Below are 26,541 nucleotides of genomic sequence, written 5' to 3'. Positions count from 1 at the left end.
ATAGTCTGTTTCTGTAGCAAAAGGTGGCAAAAAGTAAGCATGTTTGGTAGATGGACTTTGACCCCAAGGATATGTTGTCGGTATTGGAGCACCTTTCGCAAATATTTTCACATCTAACTTGACAATTTAAGGGTTTATTTCGACCAAACCAGCGTTGGTAATTGTTGGAAAGACCAACAAAATGGGTTTTGATGTCTTTTATTTTGTATCTATACAGTTTGATGTGTGTTTTACAAATATCTGCAAGGTTAAATTACCAGTTTTACCGGTGGAATCCGGTGGGCCATAGCATAGTGCCCATTTGTATTGACTGACATGCTGTACTCTAGTGCCACGCCTAGTAGCAGTGAATTTTACACAGCATTATAAAGATATGAAGTGAGCATGACGATGGACTGCGTTTAAACCTGGTCCAAACAAATCTATTTGTGACTAAATAACTAGTCCTAGACATGTGGCTCAATCGGTAACATGGCTCTGACATTTGGAGCTTTGAGCATCATGTCAACAGCTAATCAGTGTAGCAGCGTAGTTGATGACAGCGTACAAAAATTGTTACAAAGTCGAAAGTATCTCTGTCTGAAAATCACACTTATAAGTCCTTAAATTAGCTGGGGATGAACAGATTGCCTGCAGACTGCACAGACTGTACAGACTGTACAAACGGCAGGCAGCACTCACACCACTGTGATTCAAAGTGCAGCCAAAACAAAGCTGAATCGATCAATCAAACGGCATCATGTTGAGACTCTGCCCTTCAAATGCTGATAAGAGCAGAAGAAAGAAAATGGAGGATGTGCAACAGTACAGTTTATGTAAAGGTCTTTTAGATCTTTTATGCCATAACTTTCAACAAAATATATATATATATTTAATAGTTTTATCAGCACAGCGTGCAACCACAGGAAACATCTGCAGCACTAAGCTGAGAATTAGATTCAAAGAACACTGAATCTTTGTAATAACGTGGTGGGAACGACTTGTACATTCTTACATGTCGAGTACAAGTGATTGAAGAGAATCTGTCAATCTCACATCTGCCTCAGGGCCTTTGCATGTCGCTGTCCAGTATCATGCTTTTCAATCCAACAATATCACACCACCTACTGTATTAGTGCCATACGCTCAAGGCTCACAAATGTCCACATCCTCATGAACAGGTACTTTATTCATCAGACAAGTTTGTTCATTTAGGAGAGTTCAGTGAATCTGACTTAAAATGCGTATGATCCTCAGAGAAAAAAAATGAAAAAGATTAATATGAAAATGTTCTTGGATGAACTCCGATCACCTTCAACAACAGTGACCAATGGTAGTTTCAGCCTTATAAGAATAGTTTGGGTGTGTTTGTATGAGCTACACATGCACAGATAGTGTATTAGGACTGTAGGACTGTTGAACTGTGCTCAGAGATTATGCTCACACTACAGTGCAGGTGGGCTTTTTTTTATGTAGCTAAAACAGGTTTTTCTGCTGACCCAGTCCACAGCAGCATTTTGCTCTGCTTCTGTGCCAAGACTTCCATTTGTTTGATTGAAACCACCATGCACTGTAGGTAACACACTGACTGCGCAGAAGTAGCTCATACAATACTACTTAAAAAATGATCTCTCATGTTAAAATAACACACAGCCTCCCATTATCTGACAAAACAATGGTCACAAAAAAAATAAAAAAAATAAAAATGGCCTTTTCAAGCTTTATTTCTGATAGAGACAGCTGAAGAGTGACATCAATGTGGGGAGAGAAAGATGGGGAATGACATGCGGAAAAGAGCCACAGGTCGGATTTGAACCCTGGGCTTCCACAGCAAGGACTGAGCCTTTGCACATGGGGCGGCGTGCTCTACCAACGCCACCCATAAGATCAGATTTAGAGGTTCCCCCAGACACTGTAGGTTGTAGTTTTGTAATCAGCTTCAAGGCATCCCAGCGGTGAGGTAATTCACCGCTTCAACTTATTTGAAGGGTGGTGATTAAGAAGGTGGCCTCCCCATTAGCTCTTAACAGAGCTCCTGGTTCATTAATCAATGTCTATTTACACTGAGCCCTCTGGCCGCTGCCATGGTTTCCAGTCAATGTGGAGGAGAAGCTGGTAGTGACTCTCCAGTCTTTCTCCTATCTCATGTTACATTTCTACTCTTTGTCTTCTGTCTTCACTCACTATCTCTTCCTCTGTCTTTCATCACTGTCTGTAGCTGTTCAACACTCATGTTTTTCTCCTCTCTGCTCTCTTCACTCTCAGTAATTGTCTTCTTTATCAAATTCATCATGTGATCTGTCCGTCATGTTCTGTTCCACCAGAGCACAGACACTCAAGAATAAGAAATGCGACTGATGGTTATGTCACCGAAGCGCTTTCAGTAAGAAAACCTCCTGCTGTTAAGTCGACCCTCCAGCCTCTTCTGGCGACCCACAACTGCTGGATGTGATGGTTGACCCACATTTATCCAGCGCAGTATCTCTCCATATTAACTTTGAACCAGTTGGAGAGCATCATGTTTGTGGACGGTTCCTTTTCCTTAATCCCCTGGCTCCACATACAGCAGCAAGAAAAAATCCTTTAGAGGTCAGAAGAGCTTGACCTCAACCCATCACACACTGGATCAAAGCTAAGCCATTTGGACTGCTGTTTACGCCAGACTATACCTCCACTTTGCTCTTGATATGACAGCACAAACAACAAGGAAACGTCTTGAGTTTGTAAATTGTATCAAGTCGCTTAATGACAAGAGAAGTAGTCAGCTAAGTGCTGATAAAGGTTTTATAGTTCACCACAAATCTCCTAGCAGCTGTATCTGGTACCACAATGGAGCTCCAATGGAAAGTGCCTGTTTGTAAAATAAGGCCTAAATATGTTACAGTGAGGCTAGATGAAGAGAGATATAACAGTCAGTGGTCAGACAATTTAAAATTGTTCTCTTCAAATGAGCGTCCAGTAGAATAAAAGTGCTTTTACGTGCAGTGGCTCATCCTCTCTCGGTACATACATCCATAAAAAAGAGCTATCACATGTACTTAAAAACAAGGCAGCTCTTTCAGTCAAGGGGAGAAACCGTCTACTGCTATCTGAACTGATTATGAACAAATATGCAACTGTAGTTAGTGCCGAACTAAATGGATCTGTAGCGGTGCATGTTGACGTACTAAAAAACAGCCATCATATTCTTTTATTTAAATAAAGTTACCATTTATTCATATTGTTGTTTTTCAGAAAATAAAACCTGGTTCTCAAACTGTGCTATCCAGCGAGTTTAGAAAAGATTCAAATGATCTGGCCCTAGTTCTGAGTTCATCCTGTTCCTTTCAATTTCCATTCTGTAGGATTTAGTGGCATCTACTGTTGCAGGTTGAAACAGCTGAAAACCCCTTGCCGCACCCTCTTCTTCCAAATGTATAGGAGACACCTACATGAAACAACCCCATGAAGAAACGCAGAGCCAGTTTAGTTTGTCCGTTCTGGCTTACTGTAGAGACATATAAAAAGCTCACTCTAAGCTAACAAAAACACAACTTATTTATTATCTTATTTTTAGTGTACACACTAATGCAAACAGAGTTATGAATATGATATACCATGTCCATATTTTGTAAATAGAGCCCCCATAAATCTGACACACTGGACCGTCCCAGAATGAGATGAGGCTGCAAGCAGGGGGAAACTGTTCAAAAGTACAACAACGACACTTCTGTCCAGCTTCTTTGGCTATAGTGCAGGTTGACAAAGGATTTGTGGATTTTGATACACAGTACTGTGGTACAATGAGCCTCACTATGAGGACACTCTGGTCCCGTACTCAGCTTTTGTTTGCCAGAAAGAGTTCCAGTACTTAAGTCCCCCTAAAATACTTATTCGTACGCATCATACAGATGAGATACAATGTGTTTTATGTGTACTTTTGAACTTCAGATTAAGTCAGACTAGCTGGATAGGCTAGGCTCCCTGCTTCCAGTGTTTTACGCTGAGCTAGACTAACACCTCAGAGTTTCAGTTTCAACTGAAATTACAGACACGAGATAGGTATTGATCTTCTAATCTCAATTTTGCAGAGAAAGAGAAAAGTGTATTTCCCCAAAATGTTGAACTATTGTCTTAAAAGAGTGTAGTTGATGTTGTACAGTTAGGACAAACTTCAGGTCAGACAGGACATCTACGTTACAATCTGGGCTAATTCTGGAGAACTAAAGAACATTTTTAGATGCCAAGGTTATTCATTCAACAGCATTTACAGGATTATATTTCAGTGTGTTGTTCTGACCTGCTTCACGGTGAAATATAGTCATTGGGAAGCTTCAAATATTCAAAAATATTCATTTTACAATCATCTAAAACAGATAGACAGCACAGCTGAGAAGCTGTAAACAGTGTCTAGTTGGAATTTACACCTGCAATTTTCAAAGCTGTCAATTTTCTACATTAACTAAACAACAAATTGGCTGTTTTTTCGGCATCATAAAAAACAATTCAACATGATGTATTTTGCCCTGGAAATCACAGAATCAGTGATCACTTCCAATGCCTCTAACCAGTCTGCTGTGTTGTTATGTCCTCACTTGCAGACTGAGAACTGTGATTCTGGTCTTCTGGGGTATCGCAACTTAATCAAGCAGTGACAGATATGGTAACCAACCCCTCCTCCACCTCCTCTGCCTCCTCCTCCTCCTCCTCCTCTCTTTACAGTGATGGATGGAGAGGTGTCCTTCGTCTTCAAGCCTGTTTGCTTTGCTCCACTGTTTTCCATTGACTCAAGGATTAACAATCTAAATGGTTTTGATCAGAAAACTGTAAATAGTAGCAAAGAGGAGCTGATGGAAATCTCCAAAGCCCAAACAATAAACTATGAAAGCAGTGTGTGTGTTTGTGTGTGTGTTTGTGGAGGCTCTGTTCCCTGAGGTTGAGTCATGCAGGGATAAACAGTGAACATATAGAGCGTATAGATTCTGTTCAGCGCTGTCTATGCAGATGAGAGATTAGAAATCTCCTCCAGCTTCCCTCCCTTTTCTTCTAATCTCGTTGATAAACGCCTATTCAGATTGACTTTTCATAATTTCACTCCTGTCAGGCTCAGATCCTCCCTTTCTTTACAGCTGTCCAAATCTTCCAATTCAACTGGTGGCATTTCCACTTCCCTACTTCTTCTTTGTTTCTCACCGCACCAGATTCTTTTAGTCTGTTGCTGGGCTTTCCCTCCTCTCTGTAGCAACAACAACAGCAGCAGCAGCTGCAGCAGCAGCCGAGTGCTGGCTGACTGCTGCAAATGTCTTGAAAAGACAGAAAGAGGCCATAAATCTTAGCAAACCTCCACATTGTACTGGTGCAGCAGAGCCAGGCTGAGCACAACAGGTCCAGCCTGCCAGCCAGGGGCGGGGTGGGGGCAGTCAATCGCTGAATCAGGTTTGTCAGCGTGTCAACAGTCAGTCAGAGTCTGGACTCTGTTTGAGAGTCAGTGACGACACTGATGAGGAAGAACTGACAACCAACACAGAAAGATGGGGAAAGAGGAGAAAGCAAACTGATCAGGGATGTTGTGTTGTGCTAGAAATGTGAACCTGTGACCCCTGAGAGCACAACACACACACACACACACACACACACACACACACACACACACACACACACACATAGCTACCTGTCGGAGTGTCTTGAGCATCTCTGTGGCTTCGTCCTGCTTGCCCTGCTTGGCCATCAGCATCATCTCCTGGATCATGCCGATGCGGCGCTGGTAGGGTGGCGGCGTCCCACCACGGTTCATCCGGTCCCCGGACTTCAGCATGAGGGACGCCAAGATGTCTCCCCGCTCCTTGGTGGGCGTCCGTTTCCAGCTGTGCTGAGGGCTGGCTCCTCCGGGCTCCTGGCCTTTGGTCTGCTTGGTACCCATGGTGCTTCTTTAAAGTGAACTGTGATAATAACAAGAGCGGTCCCACCGAGCAGTCATGCAGAGGCAGTTTGATGAATGTTTGAGAGACTTTGCTCATTAAAACGTCTGCAGCTGATCACATCTTTTTTCTAAAAAAAAAGAAAAAAAAAAGCCTGCAGTTTGGGGCTGAAATGTCGTTCAGCTCATGAACATCATCACTCAGCTACACGGAGGAGTGACAGTTCCAAGAGTGCACAATAATTCTCCCAGAACATGAAGAAGTGGTGCTACTACTTTTCTGCTTTTGGGGAACTTGTTAATCCCGGATAGCGTGGCTCAAGTCGGGAACAGGTCGGGGGATGCTGCCTGCAGCATGGCCGCAAAACACGGACACAGCAAAGTCAGGATGCAGGATGCCGCAGCCTCCTATCCCGGACACAACTTCACCACGTCCCCCCAAAAAAATATTTACCTTCAACTGCGTCGTCTTGTCTCAAAACAGATCCCTCTGTCCTGGACCAGAGGAGGAAGAGGCGGCGGAGAAAGAGAAGGAGGAGGGAGAGGATCGGAGGAGGTGCTGGAGGTGCACGAAGCAGGGCATGGCAATGTTTACGTCTCCTGGAGATCTCCACGATCTGCCCTTCCTCACTCACTCACATCTTGCAACAAACACAGCGTTCGTCCTTCTTCCAAGGTTGATTCTGCATCCAGCACGAAAACAACCGCATCCGCGCCTCGGTCCACAACCTGTGCGTGTGCGTGTGTGTGTGTGTGTGTGTGTAGAGGCTGCAGCTCCGCGGTTTGACAGGATGGGAGAGACTGGGGTGTTCCCGTGCTGGGACTGAATTATGTATTGCACCCTCTGTTCAACTGTACGGGGGAGCGCGCAGCGAGTGCACGTGAGCACAATTCCTCCCCTGTCAGAGAGTGATAGAGGGAGAGAGGGAGTGAGAGAGGGAGAGGGAGAGAGGGAGGGAGGGAGGGAGGGAGAGAGAGAGAGAGAAAGTGGGAGAGAGAGGGAGGGAGAGAAGAGGGAGGGAGAGGGAGAGAGAGAGTGATGGAGAAGAGGAGAGGGGGGGGGGGGGGGAGAGCACGAGCTAACTTTGCAGTTTCTCTGACGTGAAGGCGACGCACCAAGTCTGCGCCAAGAAGCAAATGAATTGAATTTAAAGTGGCTGATCTTTAATTAATTTGCTGTTTTGCACAGAAGAGATCACTTGATATAATCACTTAAAGGGCTGACACTCATTAGGATGACGTGATGAAGATATCTGACTATCAAGAGGAGGTGAAACGTTATAAAAACATAAAGATAACGCTGAGAAGTTTACCAGCGTTCACTGTGATCACATGGTACAGACACTCTGATGTAAGCAGAGTGACCATGGAGATGACTCCGCTGACCTCTGCTGGCGGCTGTCTGCATTTCAGAGACCAATAATTGAGAGTGTGGCTCTAACACGTCCAAGCATCAGGGCCGGGTGCAGGCAGGGCAGGTAGGGGCCACTGCTGCTGGTGGGGTGGGTGGAAGAGGGTTGTTACTTCCTCCTTGCTGTGTAACCATGGTAATGTCTTGATGGAGGCTTTTTGCTTTCTCTCCTTCCCCTGTGTCTCTTGTGTGTGTTGCTGGGCGTGGCTGCCACTTTTCCATCTCACCCGATCACCTCACCATCTGTTCTTCAAACAATCAAACAATGCAGTACATAAGACAGACTCAGTCTTCCAGACTGTGGTAACAAACGTCATGGCCAACAATGTGTCGTTTTGTTGTGATACCGCCATCTCCCTGCAACGTCCAGCTGTCTTTATTCCTGCACCTACTTCCATTGACACGGCAAATAGTTTAATAAACTGTTTCAACTGATTGTCTTCTCTGGCTTCTGGTCTGCTGGTTTTTAGTGCGGCATTAAATGGCTACATAAATGGCTCCTAAAAAGAAGACTTGGGACTTGAACTTAGGGTGAAAGAAGATACAATCAGCTCAACCCAAACTATCTCAGGTTGTGGAGGCCAGATCTTCCGTTGCAGCACTCCATCACTCTCCTTCTTGGTCATACAGCTCTTAGCTAAAAAAAAAAAAAAAGGTAGTCCCACTAAGCACAAACCAGATGTGATGGCACGTTGATAGCACATTGCTGCAGAATGCTGTGGTAGCCATGCTGGTTAAATCGGCAACAGTGTCACCAACAAACCACACCTCCTCCATGCTGGGAACCACACATATAGATACCATCCATTCCCGTTCACAGCACTGCACAAAGACAGAGTTTGGAAACAAAAATCTCAAATTTGGACTCATGAGACTAAAGTACAGATTTTTACTGGTCTAATTCCTTTGTGTTTCTTGGTCCAAGAAATTCTCTTCTTGTTGTTGTTGGGCTCCCTCAATCATAATTTCTTTGTCTTGAAGGCCTGATTCACACAGTTGATGTTGAAATGTGTCTGTTACTTGAACTCTGAAGTATTTATGAGTTCTAATCTAGGAACTAGATGTACTGTTTAATGCTCAAGAGCTTTCAATGTTGGAAATAAACAAACAAAAAGTCCCAGCTTTGATGAAAGCTTATTTAACGGACAAAAAAGCAAACACATTTTCTACTTTTTTCCCCATTTGTAGACGACACCTGTATTTACCTTGCAGGAGCTTGAAGACAACAGCCTTATGCATGAACTGAAAACAAACATATCTCAAGATGTACTTTTCAAAAGGAATATTTATTTGTTTTTGCCTTTAATTACATTTTCTATTTACAGTAGTATTTCAACCGTCATAGTTCCTTCAAATCACTTATCAAAACAAAGATGTTAGTTTCATTCCTCACTTTATCAGAGAAACTTTAGGCCCACAGTCAGCCTTAACCAAAGACATCCTGTGTTCAGGATGAAAGTTTTTACAGAAACCAGACTGCAGTAGTAGTCATTTAGGCAGACATTTCTCTCACTCACACACTCACATTTCTACTGTTAGCCACAGCTGCCAACAGCTTGGTTTAATTACTTAATGGTGTGCTGCATTTGTTATTTGAAGACAACAAAGACCTGACCCTCACATTCTTTTTAGCCAAGGAGGCATTCTTTTTTGGCAGTCCGCACATACAGTTCACTGCTTATGAAAAGAATGGAGCCCCACTCGGCTTCAAGTTTGATCTTTCACATCATTAAATCACAGTGGATGGAATTACAGGTTCATGGAGCACTCATCCAGAGAAGAGGACTGAAACGTCAAAGGAGAACCAGATCTCATCAAAAATCATCTCAATTAAATGTACAAAATATAATTACAAAATAACTGATGGTGTAAGTATTCTCTCCTGTTATGTCACACCTAAATTAGAAGTGCAGCAACAAACTGTTTCAGCAGCATTATCAGTATGATTTTAGGGTAAACAGATCCATGTCTCAGAAAAAGACACCTTCAAGACAGACCATAACTCACAGTACAGCTCTCTCTGTCATATAAACATTTTAAGGATATGGCCGAGGCTGAGCACTTAAGAATGGGTTAACATTGCAGTTTCCAGATGCATAAAGCTGAAAGAGCCGTCTCTGCACAGACTGTAGGAGACTAAAAATGCTGCCAAAAGTGCATCTTCTAAAATATGTAGGGCATGTTCATATAATTCATTGTGATGTGTTTTTTAGATTTGGTTTAATTTTGATATTAAGAGTCTTTTTCCCTTGACGTCAAGTAGACCCCAACTCCATCCACTGGGCTTCAACCTTGAACAAAAAATAATAAAATGAAACAAAACGGGGAAAAAATAAATACTTAACTGTAACCGGCCTAGAATTCAATCTGATTTCCCTCTCAACACAGACCCATAGAGGTGTGAGATAACTGTACTGCAATAAGGTGGTATTAGAGTTAAAAAAAACATGACAGAAAACAGAGTCCAGGATAAAAGTCATGAGTCATGTTTTCAGAAATTCAAACAAGAACACTGCGTAGGAAGGAGAAGTTTGTAACATGTGGTTCAAGTGGCTGGCCTCAGTATGAACTCAGCTACTCAACATTAACTCCCCTCTTTACCTCCCAATGCACGTCTCTTCAAACACACTACTGAGTGAAGACGCACAGGACTGACGACTGATCGGTGTTCTACCCTATATGATTTACTCCATAAAATCGATATTGCTGTTGGGTGCACTCTGACAGGAAAAGAGCGAAGTAGGTCTGCATTTGGATAACCTAGACAATGCTATATTCTCCCTGTGCATAACCTTACTTATGCTGAAGGCTGAGGTAACGTTACAGAGGGAGGACAATTCTAGACAGGGCCAGGATTGACGGCGTATGCGGGGGCCTCACAGGTGCGATGCGACCCATTGCAGTTAGAATGTGTAGCCAGCAGGGGGCGCTTTGTCGTCTTTGTTGCTCTCCAGGGAGAAAGGAGGAATGCGAACGTCAAAGTGGGAGCCGTCGGTCCTTTCGATACGGAACGTCCCCCTAAAAAACGCAAATAACAGAATGAGCTGCGAGCAGTGAATCTGTGACACAATGAGCACATCCATCAAGTCAAAAAGTTCCGTTGAGCCAGAGATGGGATTTGTGAAGCAGTAAGCTAATGGAAGAAGACGACTCACCACATGTGACCACTGGGGGCTTGTAGAGAGACGTGGCTGCTGTACTGAAAGGCCGGCTGCTCTTTAGACAACACCGGCTCCTGTGACGGCACACAAACAGGTAGGGGGATGATGTAACAAGGTTACGCAAAATCACAAACAAAAAAGTGCAAGTTATGGTTTATGTGATGCCCTGCGTGGCATCCTCTGGGTGTGGTTTCTCTGTCTGCAGGTGTTTTCCTTTCTTTGATTGTTTAATTTGGTCTAATTTGGTTTAATTTGATTTAATAAAGAATTGTTTAAACAAATGTACATGGTGTGGCCAGGTCATGACAAATGGGGGCTCGTCCGGTCCTTTGAGTGGATGACGTGGGGATTCCAGTTAAAGGTTTTTGGAGTGGACTAACCCTGAGATGAAACTTGCACCCGAGTCAGATTCTGTACCAGCAGTTATGGATGCAGCTGGTTTGACATTTGAACAGCGTAAAGAGCTGTTGTTGCAATATGAGCAGGAGAAAATGCAGAAACTGATGGATAGGGAACAGGAACTTGAGTTGGAACAGCTGCGGCAGGATACAGAGAGGATGAAGTTGGAGTTAGAGAGATCCAGGTTGCAGTTAATCCAGGAGGGGAAGCTCACTCCAGCTGGACTTGGTCTTAATTCTGGTGTGTCTGGGCTAAGTGGTGGTGAGCAGTTGCTTCCAAAATGTAATGAGCATGACCCAGACATTTTTTTCCACTTTGTCTGAATGTGTTGCTGATGCAAAGAAGTGGCCTGATTCAGATAGGGTGCTTATGCTTCAGAGTGTGCTTACTGGGAGAGCCCAGGAGGCGTACTCAGCAGTTTGTGGTGAGGACCTTGATTATGACACAGTGAAAGCAGCTGTGTTGAAGGCATATGAGTTGGTCCCAGAGGCCTATCGCCAGAGGTTTCGAAGCTGGAGCAAAATTGGACTGTTCTAGAGCAGTTTAAAAATTCGATCCCTGAGCGTGTTGCTACATATGTGACCAAACAGAAGCCCATCAATGTAGTGAAAGCAGCAGATGATTCACCATTGTTGATGTGATCTTTGTGTTTGTCACATCTGTGCTGCAACACATCATCTGTACAACAGATGTGTGTACACTGCAGCCGCATAAACATCATGTTCCAAATCCAGACTGCTCACTGACTCGAAACAGGTTTTGAATACGTCGTGCATTCACACTGAGTGTGCTGTTGGTGCACTCTTTTCTCCCACAATGCAATGGACTAAAGAAATACAGAAGCTGCTCACAGGTTAAAAAATTAAAATAAGTTGTGGGTGGTGAAACAACTGGAAAACAACACATGGATTTTTATCATTTCCTGTTATTATAAAACAAGTATGTTAATGTGTTCTGTTAAAGTTGAGATACACAAAGTGGCGATGGAATCCAGGTGATCGTGGTCTTGGATACTGTATTTGTGTGTGTGTGTGTGTGTGTGTGTGTGTGTGTGTGTGTTGTACTAACTCTGCCTACGACTCCTCGTCCTCTGACTGTCTCCAGGGTTCCTGACAGGCTGAAGATCCTCCAGTGCCTCTCTCTCAGCTGAACCACCTCGTTGCCCATGTTCTCCAGACGGATACAGTACCGCCACTGCAGGAAAACAACAAACACACACACACATTTGTACAGAGTCTACCAGCACCTGGCTTGTAGCTGGTGTTAATTTCCCACTGTGACTGATACTCACCCAGTAAACGTGGGAGTTCTGGGCCTCCTGAGAACGAGAGAGAATTTCTGTTAGTATTTCAAAAGACTGCAAGAGCAGCTAAAACAGAGAGAGGCTACAGGAAGCCTGCGGGCCGGGGTCTTGATTGGCAGACCCAAAATGGCACCAACACAACGTGGACAAGTTTCATGCTGGTGTGGCCTCAGGCTCATCGTGTTTCAGAGGATCTATGCTGATTTATGCATGCGAGAGCTGTGCTGGTCATTTACCCGCATGCCCATGTAGAAGGGGATGACGGTGACTCGGATGTTCTCGGTGGTCTCCCTGTGGACGTCTGACAGCTCCAGCCATGGGTGGTTCTTCTCCTGCCAAGCCTTCAGGGTATCTCTGGCTGTGAACGGAGGAGCTGGAGACAAAAATATCAAAGTTTGTCTTACTTCTACAAGGTTGATACCAGTGGCGTTCTGTAGCACATCTGAACCAAAGGTGAAACTAAATATAACTTGTTGCACATAAGGGAAACGCATTCTTTTAAGTGAAGCTCTGGACACTGTAAAAGGTTTGTATGGAGAAGGATGCTGAAAGCTGAAGTGCAGACAGTACAAGTGTGTTTACATTTGGCAGGGTTGTACAGGAGGAAGCGCTCGAACAGCTCGTGCTGGATGGGGGCCTGCTCTGCAGAGTTATAGGGCAAGATGTCTTCATGGCTCACATAGTCCAGACCTGGAGGAAAAACACAGACATGAGGTCACACGGGGATGAGACAGAGAACAATTATAACCATCTCAAATGGGAAGTTTTATGTTCTGTGGCAGCTAAACTGCTGACTAGGATCAGACTCAGCTCTGCTGTATTGGGGTCAGAGTCAGATGGGACGTTAAAACTTGAGCTTTTAACAAATGAAAGTTTGATTTGTCCTGAAGTGGAATAAACAAACTGGGTTGGATCTATCTAATCATATTTTTCATCTTTCACAGATGCTCCAGTTTAAACTGGTTGAAGTGGGATTTACAGGGTCCACCAGCTGCATGTCAGTGAGGAATGTGAAGCGGCTCTGTACATGGCTGCATACCTGGGATGGCGTAGAGGGCTCTGCTGTCATCATGGTTGGCCAGAAACGTCACTGCCTCTGTCTGGGACCTCTGAGACTGTCAAACACAACACAAGCTGACAGTCACACCACCGCTGACTCACACACACTAATGAGCAGCCACATTGATCCACTGTACTGGATATGACTGCAGAGAATAGTTCTACTCATTGCATTGCATGTCAACACAATCAAATATCTTACACAGAATATCTCAAAGTGTAAATTTAAGCTGTGTTACAACTTCTCTAATGATGCTGAGTATGTGTGACAACCAGGAATACTAATTAATAATTGCTAATAATTGTTGTTCACCATTAGTTAGTTAGGGGGATTTAGACTTAAGAATCAGTGTGACTGTAAAGCAGACCCACGAGTTGTACATGTCGGCATTAATGGAGGCCTCCTGAGGGTGACCACTGCAGGGGCAGATTGGTGTTATGGTTGTGACCAATCAGGAACAGGTACTAGTTTAAAGGGTAAGTTTAGTATATTTCAACCTGGACCCTGTTTTAAGTGACTCACAGGGACAACAGTTTTTTTAGTATTAAGTCAGTGGACTGTAATGTAACCCTTATGGGCATTTGTGGACCATCAATGTACATCCACTAAAGTCCACCGTAATTTTACACTGCAGATCATCATAACATTCAAACTCGACACAAAAACTTGGTTTGTCTTTGTTATGGGAATTTTAAAGTAGAACCCTTGAATAAGGAGGACTGGATTCAAAGTATCAAAGTTTAAGTTTAATTTATTGTTCTTGTACAAGAAGGAGCGTTTCACAGTGCAACACACCAAAGGGGTTACAGAGAAAAGGCTCCTCGAAGAGCCTTGACAGTTGGTTCTTATACAATAGCTAATGGGCTGTCTTAACCCCTGCAAATTGTTAACAGATAATTTGCATATATAGCATCTAAACGTTTTCCTTTTCCCTTAATCAGCAGTCAACATATCCCCAATCTAGATGTCACCTCTCTGACCTGTCTCTGGCCCTTGTTCTGTTCTGGAATCCCTCTATTTACACATTAACCTGAACTTTACCTTACCCTGCCAGCCTCAGCCAAACATTAATAAAAGGGAAGTGCCCTCAAGAGATGTAATAAATAGGAACACACACACACACACACACAGTGTGATTTAAAACATCTGAATAGCAGTGTAATCCTAATTTTTAGAACAGTCTTTCCACTGTGCTAACAATAACCACCTCTGGTTTGATTAAAAATAAAAACCTGAATTCACAGAGTTGGATGTGAAAATACTCTGGATCTACACACTGTTTACCTGCAGTATTTTTACATCTTACTCTAAATGAAGGCTCACTTCAGACACAGAAACACGGATAAATAGGGTCCAGGTTGAAAGATACCCTTTAAGACTTGTCCTTGGTTAGTATTTATGTTCCCTGGTGAAAGGGATGACCTGCCTTGAACATATTTGACATTCACAAAATGCAGTAGTATACTGAGTTATGGCAAAATTGACTCATTTCATCTGGACTTGCTTGCCTGTCTGGTCTCGCTCCAAAAAGATCTCCAGAGGCAGAATCTGAACTAGAAGTGGTCCTAAAAGAAAAATGCCTTACTATGTGAGGGCAGTCTCTGGTGTCAATCAGGACTTGGTAGTAGGTGTGGGTCTTCCCCTTCACCTCCTTGGAACCGTGGGCTCCTGGTGGCTCAGGTTTGCTGGAGAAACAAAGTAAGGGAGACAAAAAGGGTCTCAGTTATACAAGTCTGACCCACCGATCAAACCGAAGCCTGCAGCTGGAGATGAAGGTTTACCTGTCAGACATGGGAGGGGTGATGTCTCTGTCGTAAAGTCGGGCGTGCCAGGGGAACAAGACAATGCCTCTGTAGCCAAACACACTGTGGAGAAACAGCTGGGGAGAGCATGACGACAAGGAGAAAGGGATGAGTTATTGTGAGATTATATGTGGAGGAGGTTTGATGAAGAGAAATTAGATGGGATTACAGTCCATTGACTAGATCACACAAATGTGCTTCTATCAAAACACAAAGTTTCTGATTTATCAGACCTGATAAACAAACACAGGACAGGAATATTCAAATGAAGCCTAAGTGTAATGAGGAAGTGTGTGTGTGTGTGTGTGTGTGTGTGTGTCTTACCTGTCCTGTTTCATATTTGCCGTGCTGCTTCACAGCCTCAAACACTCCCACGGTCTCCAAAATTTTCCCTTCGGGCCTGTTCCTGCCAAAAACAGGCAACACCATTACACACGCACACGGCCGTAACACATGTAAAACACGGAGACGGACATCAAAACATCATCATATATGGACAAATATAAAACAGGCCAGAAATCCCCAGAGGAACCTCCACAGGAAATCCTCCAGCTGTGAAGAGTGGCTTCAGGATTTTCCCTCCTACAGAGACGATTTACATCCATCCCCACGGGGCGGGAAATCCTGCTGCCTGCCTTCACTCCTAATCTCAATCACAACTTTGACAAGATTGAATAAAACACCTCCACTCGTCAGATGTCAACAAACAGGAACGCTGGTCCACCTAATCTCCACGTTCTCTCAACAACACACACACACACACACACACACACACACACACTTACAGTACATATTACCACTGACAACAACAGCTGGTCACTTCAAATAAATAACAGGCATACTTGTGTGCTCTCGGCAAAGCTAATCTTCGCGACAGAGATGAAGCGTGGGGATTAATGAGGTCGATATATGGACAGACGGGTTTAATGTCACACAGGAGGGTGCTTTTCTTATCATGTGTGTATTACACAAAAATAATCACAAGGTAACCTGATTTTACTTAGAAACATGGTGAAAGTGCAGCTGAAATTAAATTGATATTTGTGTCTGCTACAGCATGTATGCTGTGCAGAGACTCTGAACACGATACGCTTAACTCCTGATGTGATATGATCACGATACCCGGGGTGCAGATTCAATCAATATTCTGATTTATTCAGATTTTTGTTATCAAACTAAGCCATCAGAAAAACTATTTATTTCAGCAGCATCGGTGGTAAATAACAAACGGACATATTTGCAGTTCCTGCTGATCAAGCCAATACTTTAAGAATAATAAATAAAAGTTTTGACCCTCTGAGGCTACTGTAGCTGGTCAGTGGTCAGTGTGGAGTGCTGAAGCCACAGAATAACAGTTTGAGTTTGAAATGTGAAGTCAGCCTGTATGAGCTCACGTTTAATGTTGAAATGGATCATTTGTATAGGATAGTATTACACAAGCACAAACAAAAATTATTAAAAATAATTTTAAAACCATAAAAATAAAAAGAATCATGACGCTTTGTCATTTCTTCCCGCCTCTATTAGCTTTCCTGCTAAAGTCTCTCTTATCTAACTCACAAACATGAACCCGTCCTGAACCATAGCATGTTGAATGAGTGAACAAACAAACATTCACATCCAACAGCAACTTCTTCACTGCCTTTGTCGTCGTGTTGCTATATTTGTTGGTGTGTTCCCCCACCAACGCTCCCATCAGCAGAGTAGGGTGACACTGGGAGTAGCACACGTGCACAGAGTTGTTGCGATACCAAAATGAGTAACCACCATACTATACCAGACAAAGTATCACGGTTCCGGGTATTATCACGATACTGCTGCCTTTTTTAATTATTATTATTATTATTATTTTTATGAACTGCAATGTATTTATACAAGTTATAAATACTTATTAATTACTTATAATGTTGTCTGGTGCATGACAAACATAATACTGGTTAAGTAAGAATTAGACTGAAACAAGTTTGAAACAACGAGTTTGGTTTTTTTGAGCAAAATTAGTGGTTAATTTCTATGGAAGCGGAGCTGTCTTCATGGAGTTCGTACTTGCCGGGAGAAACACACCAACAGCCAATCAGCTAACAGACGGGCTGACCCAGCGTGTGGAAACAGCCTATATTATCCCCAGACGTCACAAGTAACAGGCAAACAGCCAATCATTCAGCAGCTGTGTAGTTCGGTTGCAGTAGTTGCCATGTTGGTTTGTTTACGAGGGAGTAGCATGCAGTGAGAAGCCGAGAGGAGAGCAGTGGCGGCCGCTATGTAGCGAAAACTGGCACCGGTAGTTTAGTAATCCACGGTAGTACTGTTGTGTAGAATTTCTAGTACAGTAGGAACTGTTACGATTTAGCACCGCGGGATACTGTGGTTACCGTGGGTACCATGCAACTCTACACGTGCATACATCTGCATCTTCATGCATGATTCAGACAAAATAATCAAAGCATGGCTCTATAGTGGAAAATAAAATAAGTATAGAAAACCTCCATGGGGTAAAAAGTCCAGATGAAAAATGTATTTTTCATATTTCTTAAATGCAGCATTATATCTACTGTTTGCAAATATCCATCAATGTCAGGTCACCGTGCTCTCCCGAAGATGTGTTGTGTCGTTTCCATGGCACTTCAAGACAATACTGATGCAACTTAGAGAAATTAAGTTGTCTGATGCAACAAATCTCACTGTAAAGCAAATTATCGAAATATAAAAATCAGACAAGAATATAAAATCAAAACGACAAATAACTGACGTCTGTCTTCTGTGATCTTCTGTACTGTTTGCTATAGTAAAAACAGAAAACATCCATGAGTGAATCTGTCATAAAAACTGTCTTCATGTTTTCTCAATTTTATTTTACAAATCTACATTTTACTCAGCTTCTGTTGGCTTAAAGGAAAATTACATTTTCAGCAGCTAGAATTTAACTGATTTTCTTTCAACACTGATGAAGCAAGTTTGGACATATTTATTTTAGAAATGATTATCTCAGTGCTCCAACAGGACAGTAAACGTTATCAGTGGACTGTACTGTATGGCCTCAACAACTCAACACATTTTTAACACAAGCTCTTCTGTTCTGTTTCTACCTTTGCAACCCTGAGAAATGTCAATACACCGTGTGAGCACAGATAATCAGATCTAAATATAGCACTGACCACTTGCAAATTCTGGAAGCAGTCTCGGCCGACAGCTGTGGCTGGTCAACATCTCGCCCTGCCAATCAGCAGAAACTATTTCACCTACTACTTTACCTTCTGTGCTGGTCACTGCGACACTGAGCTGTCAACATGTGGGGGAAAGGTTGGCAACGACACAAGAGATGTTATGACACGGGGTAAACAACATTACATAAACTAACGTGAGATACAAGATGGTGCTGAATCACTGCTGCTATTCCAACTACTGAAGGGGAGCTCACCCACCAGTACACCCACCAGGCTAGATTTTCAAATTCACTCAAGATCTGAGCAGAGTTCTTACAGCACCTTTTTTTTCCAGGTTGAGCCGATAATGGCTCTTTAACAAATGAGGAGACCCCCTGGTTTCTCTCTGCACTGGCCCACAGCCAAGATCCTGTTACTCCATCACAAGTCATGTTGCTGGTGTAAACAGCAAACAGGGAGTTAAGGGAGTAGCTGACATACATTGCTGCACCACAGCAAAGAAAGGTGGGAACATCCATAAAATGTGGACTTTTTCCAGAGCAACCGTCTGGACTTAATGACTAAAATATCCTCAGGAGTGTGCAGAGTCAACACCGATGTCCCCATGTTACTAATCATAGAACTAAGTCTCTTAGCTGTGGTCACATGATCAGACTGAGGGAAGCAAAACAAAAATGCTTTGTCATGGTGACCAAGGAGGTTTTTGTTTATAGAGCAGTCTGAATTACAGGAGTAAACATGAGTTTGTGCCAATGTGGAAGTGCAAGAGGGAGAACATGGCCACTTCACATTTATTTGAGGGGTGTGTCTGATACACCCTCCAGTGGGCTGAAGATACATGTTGGTGAGTAACCAGCAAACATCATTGTCATCTATGCTATCTGTCTCCCTCTGTTTTGTTTTCCCAGCCAACACACACTGTCTACGGAAGCCCTAAGGGGTCATGCGTTTGTACATTTTATTTCCTGCCTCAGCTCCACCCACGATCCACCTCTTTGCCCCTATTTTGCATTAGAGGGGGTTCAGACAGGATCAGGTGCCGCAGCAAAAATTAATTTCAGTGGGGGTCGTGTGTTTCCGCACCGGCAGTCCGGAACGCAGGGATTGCCACAAAAAACGCACCGGCGTGCGGGAGAGAATTGAGCCAGATTCAACTTTTGAGAAAATGGAGCCCCACGTTGCACTCTGCAAGCCAATCAGACACTCAGATTGTTAAACCTCCACAGACAGCCTGAAATGTCTCTGAAGCAGAGACTGTCCAGGTGGATAAACTCTGATAATCTACCTGTGTGGGTGTTCTCACTTTGCTTATTTCATGTACCAGCTTCTAAATAATATATAATGACTCAAAGAAGTTTAATTTGATTTGTGTCCGATGATTTGAGAGAGAGAGAGAGAGAGAGAGAGAGAGAAAACTTTGGTCGAGAGACAGAATAACAATTACAGAGAGTGAGGGCCAGCCTCGATAAAGCTGTAATTAATCAGAGAAAGTTATTTCCTGATTGTCTCACAGAGGTTACATTCAGTTGCCAGAATCCCTGATCCTGTCTGAACGCACGCTTAGCCGGTACAACTGGTGACAACTAACTAAACACCACACCCCGAGACTCACAATGGTTCTTCAGATACCCATGGGTGTCTTCACGAATACTACGTCCAACAGAATATTTGTACTCTTTAGAGTTCCAATAAGCTTGTTTGAGATCACCTGATTCAATATTTGGCTCCCTCAGCCAATGACTCTACCTACGCCTGAGGAAAAAGGGCAGGGAACTTTCATGGAACTTCACTTCTACACAGAAATAACGTTTCATGAAAGTTAACTGTGACAGGAACATGTTAGTTACAGAAAATGTATTTCATGTTCCTTTGTTGACCATAACAGTCAACAACACTGACTTACAGGAAAGTCGTCTCCACCACCAACATATGATCTGATATGATCTGATATGATATGATAGAACAACACTGTGGCCTATAACAGAACTAAGTGTTTGTGTAAAAAGCCTTTTACATTGTTTAACCACTTCCTTTACTGTGTTTAATGCTATCCTACTTCAGCATACTCAACATCATTTTACAGTGACTTAGTAAGACCTTCCTCTGATGAGACCATGCAGATGAGGAGGCTGTCCACTGAAAGAAGCGGTGAGGCAGAGGCGTCACTGAAACATGTGATAATTCAGCGTTTTCTTCAGTATTGAGAGATTCTGATAGAGATGTTCATTTGTACAATCTCAAGCAGAAAAATCATCAATGCCACATGAGCATCAATGAGTGACTGAAACAAATTCATATAAATACATATTCAGTTTAATCAGATGCCCAAGTGGCAGCACATAAAGCTAAGCATCTCTTGACAACTACGGCTAATATTTAAAGAGGGGATGCAAAAAAAAAATAGTGCTAATGCAAAGTCACAGACTTTAATCTGAAGTCCTCCAACATGAACTAATTACACAGCAGTTAGATCCAGTTAACAACGCAGACAAACAGCCTGACAGTAAGAAGACTCTTGTACTCTTGTGGGAGGTAACAGTGTTCCCTGTTCATTAGAAACAATGGTGACATTTGCTTTATGAATTCATGACTCAACACCCAGGATATCATCTAGATGTCCTGGGATGTTATGATATTAATATTAAAGACAGTTTTAGCAAAGACATGCTGCAGTGGCACTGAACTGAGTTAAAATCATTCACACTTCATGTGTAGCGTTAATATAAACTATGTAACACTCTCTCGTGGCTGCAGGGCATTCTTTGTCTGTCTAGAGACCAACACTACTTTAAATAACATCAACTGAATCATCTGCGGTGTGATAAAAAAAAACAGCCAGAGATTTGAAGACTGATGATGGAGCGCAATGGCTGCTACCAAAGTGTGTAGAGTTAAACCTTACAACTATAATTTCCCAGCTTGGGATAAATAAAGTATATCTATCTATCTATCTATCTATCTATCTTTTATACAAAGTTATGTCAGGAGTGTGTGTAATCTATATATATATATATATAAAAGAATGCAGATAAACAGTGTCGGTACAGTTGGTCTGTGTTAATCCTGCCCTGCTCGGAGCTGCTCAGTGTTTCTAAGTGCGTGCTTTAACATGTATTGACTCAGCAGGTTGGCGGCAGTCACATCAGATCCGTGTTCGCTGTTGCTCAACCCACGCTGGCTAGTTAACTTGCTGTCGAGCAGCAGAGGACAACTGTACTTTTCTCACTTTCTGCTGCTAGTTCAATGTCAGCTCACGATAACACACACCGCCTCACGCTGCAGTGTCTTTGTCCAGGTGCCACACGGAACATCACGTTCTCGGCTACACACTTTAGCATGTTAGCATCGACATGGGGAGCACAGCGCTGCGTCCCTTACCGTGACGACATGAACCTCCTCTGCTGGACTCCGCCGGCCAGTCCGCAGGCTCGGCATGGTAACCGTGGTCTGTTCAACTCGAACACGCCGCTGCTGCTGCTGTCAACGACACTCAGTATCCTCTGTGTGTGCTTCTTGTTGTATTTACTGACAGAGTTCAACAGACCTCGGCGCAACGCACAGGCCGCCATCTTTCCAGCGCTGGCACGCGTACACACGCGCGTTTACGAAAGGACACGGATGTTGCGTTCAAGGAACGACTTTAGAGCCGTACATACGATCATTAAGTGGTTACAAAAAGATAAAAATGTGCTTTTCAGTTATTTTTTTCTGTTAAAAAAGTTAGTTATTCTCCGTAACGATGTCTCTAAATGACTGTAACGACACATTGTGATTACAAACACGTTCTGTTTCTCGTCAAAACACTTTATTTCCCGTTAGCCTGGATTCCTGAGCTTATGAGAACCCCGTGAACGCACCGAAAAGAGCTCACGTGTACTGAAGCGAGCAACGTTTGACCGGAATATGAAATAAAACATTGGTTTCAAATTATTGTTATTATTAAACATGATCATAATTATTACAAATATTTGAATTAGATTTAAGAATTTAGAAAAATGCGCAGTTTAAAGTAAAACGTTACACTGGTCATGTGAGCAGTACGTCATCGTGTCACAAGGCAAACAACATGGCTGCTTACTCGGTTGTACATATTTATCTGTAACATTAGCTGCTGTTAGCTGTCAGACGCGGAGCTTCAAAGCATATTAACAAAATAATTACAGGTAGTTTAGGCTCGTTTTATTCGTAGCACATGTACAGTGACACCTCGTGCTAGCTCGACAGAAGGTGCATCTATCGCGACAGTCGCTGACCTGTCGTCTCACCATGGCCTCGGCGTTTGTCGTCGGGGATAAATTCAGAAATAAGGTGACGGAGTTATTAGAAAACGCTGAGTCATCTCTGCCCCAGCGACTGAGAGAAGAGCTGGAGGAGAGTCTGGAAAAACCAGAACCAACAACACTGTCCTTCAGCACAGCAAGAGGACTGAAGAAGTTCCTTCAGGACAAAGGTAAAGTCTTTTTAGGGACAGCTTGGTTTTTACTAATTTTATAACAACATTTTGTAATAATTTATATACATTTGAATCGAATTGGAGGTTCTGGTTTTAATAATATTGATAGAAAATCTGCTAATGTATACTTAAGAGGCGTTCACTGTTCATTAAAAAAAAGGCTACATTATTTCATGACTCAGCATCCCAGCATATAGTCTAGATATCCTGGGATGTTAATATATTAATATTAAAGACAGCTTTACCAAACGCATTCTGCAGAGTGTCCCCAAAAGAGTTCAAATAATTCACACCTGAAGCCGTGCCTGTAATATGTAGTGATAATAAACTCTGTAACCTCTCTCATGGCTGCAGGGCATCCTTTCTACCTGCACGAGCTGCTGGAGGATAGTTCACTGCACCTGCCCGAGGTCGTGAAGCCTCCCAGAGTAAGTCTACATGCTGTTATTAATATGTCATATTGCCTTTGCCTGCCGACTGGTGAGTAAAAACTTAGCCAGCAACTTGTCCCTCTATGATTTGAGTGCAGTCTTATCCTTTCTGAGCTTAATATAAAAAAAAAACAATATCAATCTGCTGCAAACAACTGACATGAAAACTGTGACTTTACTTCAGAACCCAGAGCTGGTGGCCCGTCTGGAGAAGATCAAAGCCAAACTAGCCAACGAAGAATACAACAGAATCACACGCAATGTCAACACTCAGGTACATTTTTCTTTTTTCTAATTATAGAGACATATAATACACATGGTGGCCTTTTTGAAAAAAGATATGGATCATTGGAAGTGTTTACAGATATGTCAACTTGGAATTATAACACATCAAATTTTTTTTATTGAATTTTATATATATATAGTATGATAATTATTATTATTGATTGAATTATTGATGTCAATAATTCACTTTTTGACTAGTGAGAGAAAATAAAAATTACATTATGCATACATTTGGAATTAGTCAAAAAGCTATTTATATATATCCCTATTACCCCTACTGATTAAATGTTAAAAGTGCTTGTCATACCAGTAATGAATCTTGATCTGTGTCTCAAACTATTGGGTCCTTGAATTTGAGAGAATTTTGCCTAGAAAGTCCTTGAAAAGTCCTTGAATTTGATGTTTAAAAAGGTACAGGAACTATGTATCTATATATGAATCTGGAGGTCCTGTCCTGTTTACTGTTAAAGCTTATGCTGTCTCATGATGACTAGGCAGAGTAAAGATTTTTGCATATTTTACTTAATAATAAAAATATCTTTCTCTGTCTTCAGGAAATCAACCGCACTGGAACATTAGCAGATTTTGGATTACAAGGTTGGTACACACGTACAGCTTAATATCCTATTATGTTACAAGCCCAACAATAGAAGCTGAACACACTGAAATTGAACCTGTCCTGAACGTGTTTCCTCTCTCTCTCTGCAGTGCGATCAGTCAAAGCAGTTGTGGTGACCATATTCAACTTCCTGGTCACAGTGGTTGCTACTTTTGCCTGCTCGTACATGGGAAGTCAGTACCTGTTCACTGACACAGCGGCGGTAAGAGAACATTTGAGTTTCCTTTCTCCTGCCTTCATTAACTGTGTTATAGTCAGCTCTGTTGGACACTGTGTCAGACAGGGGTTCATGGTGGTGATGCTGGGAGCTGTTTTTTGTGTTTTGGTTTGAGTTTGTCTCCTGGTAAAGTTGACCTAACTTTGTCTCTGACACTTGTTTTCCAGCGAGTTATATCAGCTGTGATTGCTGCATCTGTAGTCGGGCTTGCTGAGCTGTATGTGCTGGTCCGGACCATGGAAGGAGAACTCGGGGAACCATAGCAGCAAAACCAGTGTATTGTAGCAGAACTCGAAGCAGAACTCTGATGACCCCACCGAGCTTTCTGATCCAGAACAGACATTTGACTTTGCCATGAAAACTTAGTTTCTTTGATGGGAAAATTGATGGATTTAAACTTACTGAAAATGAACAAATCAGTGAGCACAGTAGCACTGAGTGGAAGGTGGAGCATTGCAAGAAAGAAAATTGAAATCTGCTCTTTGTTTATGTCAAATATTACTGTTCTACCTGACATTCAGCTCAGGAATCAAAACATGAGCGATATGAGTCATATGTCTTATTTATTGAAAGCTGTTTTTTTATTTCATATTTTTCCTAAAACTTGACCTGGTGTTTTTCTGTTTTTCTTCCTCCTCTGTCTTGTTGACACAGTCCTTTAAAAATAAATGTTCATTTTCTCAGATGTAATCATATTTTTGTGTTCAATAAAAGGCACTGATTGATAAAGTTGATAATCCTCCTGTTAGTGTTCTCTACACCGATAAAATATGTTTTCTTCACCTTCACCTCCTTCCACTTTGTTTATTTAGGAGATAAATGTTGTTTTTATTTTTTTATAATTTCCTGAAATAAATGGATATTGTATATTTTACTAACTGTTAAACAAACAGGAGGTAAATATGTTGGAGACTGTTTTCAGCTGCGGATTACCAAACATTTGGTGATCTAGTGCAGTGGTTACCATCCCTTTTCCTTAAATGACCCATTGAGTAAAGTCACAACCCCTCACCAAATGATATATTTTATGTGTATCTCATATTATATTCAGTGTGTAACAATATCAGAACAGAACAACTGACACAAACAGGGAATTCAAATGAGTATCAAACAAGCGATTTGGATGAATTCTGAATAGATATTTCATTGTGAATACCTTCCTGTGAAGAGTTTTCCTGATATTTTAACATTTTTTATAAAATTCTTTAAAAGCCTGTATTATGGATGTTTAAATTTGTATCGGTCATACATACCTAATATTCTTTCTTTGACAGATTCACAGTTTTATTCTCCTTGCTCTGAGCTCTTTGGTTGATTTAACACCACGGTTTTCTAACAAGACTATTTAGCAGAGTGAAGGCTCTATGAATATAGTCAGGTTGTCACTGTGCCCTTATCCTATGAGTTTATATCATAAATAATTAAATAAACATCTGAAATAACAATTTCATTTAGTTTTCTTCACAAAATTCAATAAAATCCTGAGATATAAATAATAACCCTGAAAATCAAGAAGGCCTTTGGTGACTCTCAGGTTGGGAACCAAAGATGAACTGAGTATTTGGACTTAGTATGCTCACATAGTATTAGTATTAGTATTAGTATTAGTAGTACTTAACTCAGAGCAGTCGTGTGCCTGAGTACAACCTCACAGAGCAGCTCAGGTACCTGGAGACTATTAGTCTTGTTGGACAATGATGGAGCTCTGTGACACAGAGGGAAAACATGTATGAGCCTCTGGATGCACAGACAATCCAGGTAGCAGAATCTATTCATTGCTGACAATAAGAAAGCTATCAGCACAATTATCCTTTAAGCTATGACCTGATGCAAATTTATGTTTTCCATCAAGTGGAACCTTGAGTTATTTTGTCAAATTGTTTTGACTGTTCTAAATAACCGTCCAGCTGTGGCATCAGTTACTACGTAATACTGTTTACTGATCTGATTTGATCATCCATCTCCACCTGACAGATGTGGTAATAACTGTCCCCTGATCTGTTCTTACTGCATCTGGTCTGAAGTAAATTATGGAGCCATCTACACTAAAAACAAAGCAGAGGTACAGTAGACTTATCATCTTCAGAACAATAACACTGTGTCTTACTTCAAAAACATTTTCTAATACGACAGAAACAGGAGATCTGTTTTCTCTGATCCCTTCTCCAGATATGAATTCATGTTTTTTTGTAAACTATCCCATCCTCTACTTTATTATGTCCTGTCATATCAGTCTGAAAGATTAAAAGATGCATCTGGAATACAAAAAATAAAAGTACCTTCCTAAGATCTGAGATTTGACACCCGGATTAAAGGTTTATTGAAAGATTATTTGGTATTAAAGATGATTATGATATGCAG

At 42.0% G+C, this 26,541-nt stretch overlaps 3 protein-coding genes across 4 annotated transcripts in view; 1 reads left to right on the top strand and 2 right to left on the bottom strand.

Annotated features, from left to right (window-relative positions):
- lrrc75a (leucine rich repeat containing 75A) overlaps nt 1–6,803 on the bottom strand; it is a gene marked incomplete at its 3' end in the record, with an annotated part of 55,956 nt that extends 49,153 nt beyond the window's left edge. The window contains exon 1 of the mRNA XM_019270075.2: nt 5,630–6,803. Within this exon, the coding sequence (XP_019125620.2) occupies nt 5,630–5,878 (249 nt within the window). The remainder of the gene's footprint in view (nt 1–5,629) is intronic.
- Nucleotides 6,804–8,553: 1,750 nt separating this feature from the next.
- Nucleotides 8,554–21,797, bottom strand: poldip2 (polymerase (DNA-directed), delta interacting protein 2). 2 transcript variants are annotated; one of them, XM_010733256.3, is made up of 11 exons: nt 21,554–21,797; nt 15,336–15,417; nt 14,991–15,088; nt 14,795–14,894; nt 13,189–13,264; nt 12,732–12,839; nt 12,386–12,522; nt 12,138–12,164; nt 11,915–12,040; nt 10,442–10,521; nt 8,554–10,304 (listed from the first exon to the last, which is right to left on the bottom strand). In XM_010733256.3, the coding sequence occupies exons 1-11, from the start codon at nt 21,742–21,744 to the stop codon at nt 10,190–10,192; spliced, it is 1,140 nt and encodes a 379-aa protein (XP_010731558.1). In that variant the 5' UTR covers nt 21,745–21,797; the 3' UTR covers nt 8,554–10,189. The 2 variants fall into 2 exon arrangements, with proteins under 2 accessions (XP_010731558.1, XP_010731559.1); XM_010733257.3 differs by having other exon boundaries at nt 15,336–15,411.
- Nucleotides 21,798–22,050: 253 nt separating this feature from the next.
- On the top strand, nt 22,051–24,953 carry vma12 (vacuolar ATPase assembly factor VMA12). Its single transcript, XM_010733255.3, has 6 exons — nt 22,051–22,625; nt 22,983–23,056; nt 23,244–23,333; nt 23,899–23,941; nt 24,053–24,165; nt 24,348–24,953. Exons 1-6 carry the CDS (start codon nt 22,442–22,444, stop codon nt 24,441–24,443), a joined length of 600 nt encoding a protein of 199 aa, XP_010731557.1. The 5' UTR covers nt 22,051–22,441; the 3' UTR covers nt 24,444–24,953.
- The last annotated feature ends 1,588 nt before the right edge of the window (nt 24,954–26,541 follow it).

This window comes from Larimichthys crocea, chromosome VII (assembly GCF_000972845.2).
Source record: "Larimichthys crocea isolate SSNF chromosome VII, L_crocea_2.0, whole genome shotgun sequence".
Classification (NCBI taxonomy): domain Eukaryota; kingdom Metazoa; phylum Chordata; class Actinopteri; family Sciaenidae; genus Larimichthys; species Larimichthys crocea.
Note: the sequence above shows the minus strand (reverse complement) of the source record. Positions and strands in the feature narration are given on the sequence as shown.